This window comes from Mandrillus leucophaeus, unplaced genomic scaffold (genome assembly GCF_000951045.1).
Source record: "Mandrillus leucophaeus isolate KB7577 unplaced genomic scaffold, Mleu.le_1.0 Scaffold67, whole genome shotgun sequence".
Classification (NCBI taxonomy): domain Eukaryota; kingdom Metazoa; phylum Chordata; class Mammalia; order Primates; family Cercopithecidae; genus Mandrillus; species Mandrillus leucophaeus.
This window is the reverse complement of record NW_012107252.1, coordinates 1780266-1784532: the sequence shown is the minus strand read 5'-3', so window position 1 is coordinate 1784532 and position 4267 is coordinate 1780266. Positions and strand designations below refer to the sequence as shown.

At 42.1% G+C, this 4267-nt stretch overlaps 1 protein-coding gene across 1 annotated transcript in view; it reads right to left on the bottom strand.

Annotated features, from left to right (window-relative positions):
- The window catches only part of LOC105555116 (coiled-coil domain-containing protein 30), a 35254-nt gene extending 33955 nt beyond the window's left edge, over positions 1 to 1299 (bottom strand). Inside the window, exons 1-2 of the mRNA XM_012001910.1 lie at positions 1283 to 1299; positions 999 to 1140 (exon numbers count right to left, since the gene is read on the bottom strand). Coding sequence (XP_011857300.1) covers positions 999 to 1140; positions 1283 to 1299 — 159 coding nt within the window. The remainder of the gene's footprint in view (positions 1 to 998; positions 1141 to 1282) is intronic.
- Positions 1300 to 4267: the final 2968 nt, after the last annotated feature.

The following is a 4267-nucleotide window of genomic DNA, read 5'->3' as shown; positions in this document are numbered from 1 at the left end:
TCTCTATGTTGCCCAGGCTGGAGTGCAGTGGCTATTTATAAGCACAATTATAGCTCACTGTAACCTTGAACTCCTGGCCTCAAGCAATCCTCCCGCCTTGGCCTCCCAAAGTGTTGGAATTACAGGCATGGACCATTGCACCCAGCCAATTTTTTTAAAACTAAGAATGCAGTATTTGTGACCCACCTGTTATACTCCAAAAATGCTTTATTGTGTATAGCCTGGGAATTCTTGACCTAGAGTCCCAGGATAGTTGAAGGAATCACTGAAATTACATTAATGGTTATGGTATCCTTGGCACATAGTGGTGGTATAAAAATTTGTTGAATGTGGAAATTAATATTTTAGGAGTGATGACAGAGTTCTCAAAATTCTGAAAGGGCTAGTGATCCCAAGAAGGGAAAACCTTACTGGCCTAGTCAGTTACTCTCCATCTTGAAATTATGTAGTTTAATAATCCCACAACCATTCTGCATTTGATTTTATTCATTTGCCCCATTTCCTTCTTATTCATACACCACTAAGTCACAAGGGCAGTAAGACAAACATAAATAAACCATGGACATTTAGAAAAAAGCTTGAGGGCAAGGACTGATACAGGAGTAAGGATCACCTATTTTCACTGCCATTTAAAACTGACACTGAAGTCTGAGGCAAAATGAGGGCTCCACAAAGCAGAAATGAGTTACTGAGAGTGGTTTGGGAGTCTGTGCTCGGGGGTGTTCAAGAAAAGGCATTTCCATCTGAAGGCAAGACACTGATCATAAGTTGGCAGTACAGAGTATTTTCAGTATTCAGTTCCGTTTAGCAGCACTAGAAGTCTTATGTACTTTTGGTCAGGGCTTAAAGAATTACTCATTGAAAGATGGTGCAAAGAAAAGAAATGAAAACAAGGACTACGAAGGGGTCACAAATAATTTTTAAAACGAAAGGGCTTTCTCCAAATGGTTGACCATGGGAATCACCAGTGAGCTCTTCACCTTTTATTTTTTCCTCACCTTTTCTATTTTATGTTGCAAGATTCCAATTTCATCTTCAAATTCGTTAATTCTCTTATCTCGTAGTTCTACTTCATTCGTTAAACGATACTTGACTTTTTGAAGCTTGATTTTGTGTTGCTGATGTTTCTCATTATAGTTTCTGTAAAAGTAAATTTGAGTTTAGACACATCTGAACACAGTTAAAATTTCTTTTGCTTCCTCAACATGCACCTTTCTTGGGTTTCCTCTTCTTGCTTAAGTCAGGGGCCTGGCACTGGATGTAGATACTTACCCTGCCTCACATCTTCCTGCTGTCCATTTCAGGGAGTGGGCCAAGGATAACTCCCTACATAACACCAGCTTTAACTACTGCTGTGGACTGTGGACTCAAGTATTTGGCTTATCTTGGTCTTTTTTGTTTTTTCTTCCTTTTTTTTTAGACAGAGTCTTGCTCTGTTGCCCAGGCTGGAGTGCAGTGGCACAATCTCGGCTCACTGCAACCTCCGCCTCCCGGGTTCAAGTGATTCTCCTGCCTCAGCCTCCCGAGTAGCTGGAATTACAGGCATGCACCACCATGCCCAGCTAATTTTTTGTATTTTTAGTAGAGACGGGGTTTCTCCATGTTGGTCAGGCTGATCTCGAACTCCCGACCTCAGGTGATCTGCCCGCCTTGGCCTCCCAAAGTGAGCCACTGCGCCCGGACTACCTTGGTCTTGTGCTGATGGTTGTGGTATAACTTCAGCATCTGAGTTTAATTTAGGAAACTCCTTGATTTCTGATCCCTGACATCTAAATTCTGACTCCTGTTCCACCAATTCAGTCATTAACTTAAACGTTCCTCGTTCTTGGCTGTATCTTGGACAGTGATCTACTAACTTCAATTTTATCTAATTTCCAGATAACTGGGCCTGTTCTCAGTCCTTGCATTGAGTCTGGACCTCTTCTTCTTTTTTTGACACAGGGTCTCACTCTGTCACCCAGGCTGGAGTGCAGTGGTATAATCATGGCTCACTACATCCTTGACCTCCTGAGCTCAAGCAATCCTCCCACCTCAGCATCCCAAGTAGTGCACACCACCACACCTGGCTAATTCTTTTTTATTTTTTGTAGAGATGGGTGTTTCACATGTTGCCCAGGCAGGTCTTAAACTCTGTCTCAAGCTATCCTCCTGCCTCAGCCTCCCAAAGTGTTGGGATTACAGGCATAAGCCACCCAGCAAGTCTGGACTTCTAAAAGCCAGTTCCATGTAGGTCACTGTTCAAGACTCTGATTCTTAGATACATCTGAGTTATGGCCAATAAGCACATGAAAAGATGCTTAACATTACTAGCTATTAAGGAAATGAAGATCAAAAGCACAATGAGATACCGCTTCACACACACTAGGATGGCTAGAAAAAAATGACAGATAATAACAAGTGCTGGCAAGGATGCAAAGAAATTGGAACCCTTATACACTGCAGGCAGGAACATAAAATAGTATAGTGTCTTTGGAAAATAGCCTGGCAATTCCTCAAATGGTTAAACATAGAGTTGCCTTTTTTTTTTTTTTTTTTTTTGAGATGGAGTCTCGCTCTGTTGCCCAGGCTGGAGTGCAGTGGCGCAATCTCAGCTCACTGCAAGCTCTGCCTCCCGGGTTCATGCCATTCTCCTGCCTCAGCTTCTCTAGTAGCTGCGACTACAGGCGCCCACTACCACGCATGGCTAATTTTTTATATTTTTAGTAGAGAGGGGGTTTCACCGTGTTAGCCAGGATGGTCTCGATCTCCTGACCTTGTGATCTGCCTGCCTCGGCCTCCCAAAGTGCTGGGATTACAGGTGTGAGCCACCACACCTGGCCTAGAGTTGCCATTTGACCCAACAATTCTACCTAGGTATATATATTCAAGATAAATGAAAACATATGTCCACACAAAAACTTACACACAAATGTTCATAGCAGCATTATCCATAACAGCCAAAAGGTGGAAACCACCCAGATTGCCATCAACTGATGAGTGGATAAACAAATAGAGTATATCTAGGCAGGCATGGTGGCTCACACCTGTAATCCCAGCACTTTGGGAGGCCAAGGCAAGTGGATCACTTGAGGTCAGGAGTTCAAGACCAGCCTGGCCAATGTGATGAAACCCCATCTCTACTAAAAATACAAAAATTAGCTAGGTGTGGTGGTGGGCGCCTGTATTCAGGAGGCTGAGGCAGGAGAATCACTTGAACCCAGGAGGCAGAGGTTACAGTGAGCCGAGATCACGCCACTGCACTCCAGCCTGGGCAACAGAGGGAAACTCCATCTCAAAAAACAAACAAACAAACAAACAAACAAAAAAACCAAATAGAGTATATCCATACAATGTCATAAAAAGAAAGGAAGTACTGATACATGCTACCATGAACCTTGAAAGTATTATTTTAAGTAAAACAAGCCAGGCACAACAGACCAAATATTGTATGATTCCATTTATATGAATTGTCAGTAATAGGCAAATTTAGAGAGAAAGAAAGTAGATGAGTGGTTGCCTAGTCTGGTGGTGGGGAGGGAATTGGGGATAGGGTGATAGTTAAAGAGCATGGGGTTTCTTTTAGGGTAATAAAATGTTCTAATGTTGATTGTGGTAACAATCAAAACATGGACAAAAGCCATTGAACTATACACTTTAAATGAGTGAATTGTATAATATTTGAATTATATTGCAATAAAGCTGTTTAAAAAACCAAACAAACAAAAATCTAAGTTACCATTTCAAGCTACTATAACATCTAATCGGAGTAAACAACAAAGTAGATTAAAGCATCCATACTACCACTAGCCAAACCTCTTGGAGTATGACTGTGATACAAACAAAAAGAATGTTGTTCTTTAAAATTACGGAGAAGCTTCACTTTGAACCTACTAGGTGTGATTACACCAAATAACTCTAAACCAGCCTCTGTACTGTTCACATTTTAGGCCTGATAAATATTTGTTGTAGAAGGCTATAATGTGCACTACAGAATGCTTAGTAGCATCACTGGCCCCCACCCACCAGATGCCAGTAGCACCTCCTACAGTGGTAACAACTAAAACGGTCTCCAGACATTGCCAAATGTCCCTTTGCCCTGGAAGGCTGTAAATTTTTTTTTTTTTGAGACAGTCTTGCTGTGCAGCCTTGATCTCCCCAGCTCAAGTGATCTTCCCACCCCAGCCTCCTGAGTAGCTGGGACGACAGGTGTGCATCACTATTGATATGGTTTGGCTATCTCCTCACCGAAATCTTATCTTGTAGTTCCCATAATCCCCATGTATCATGA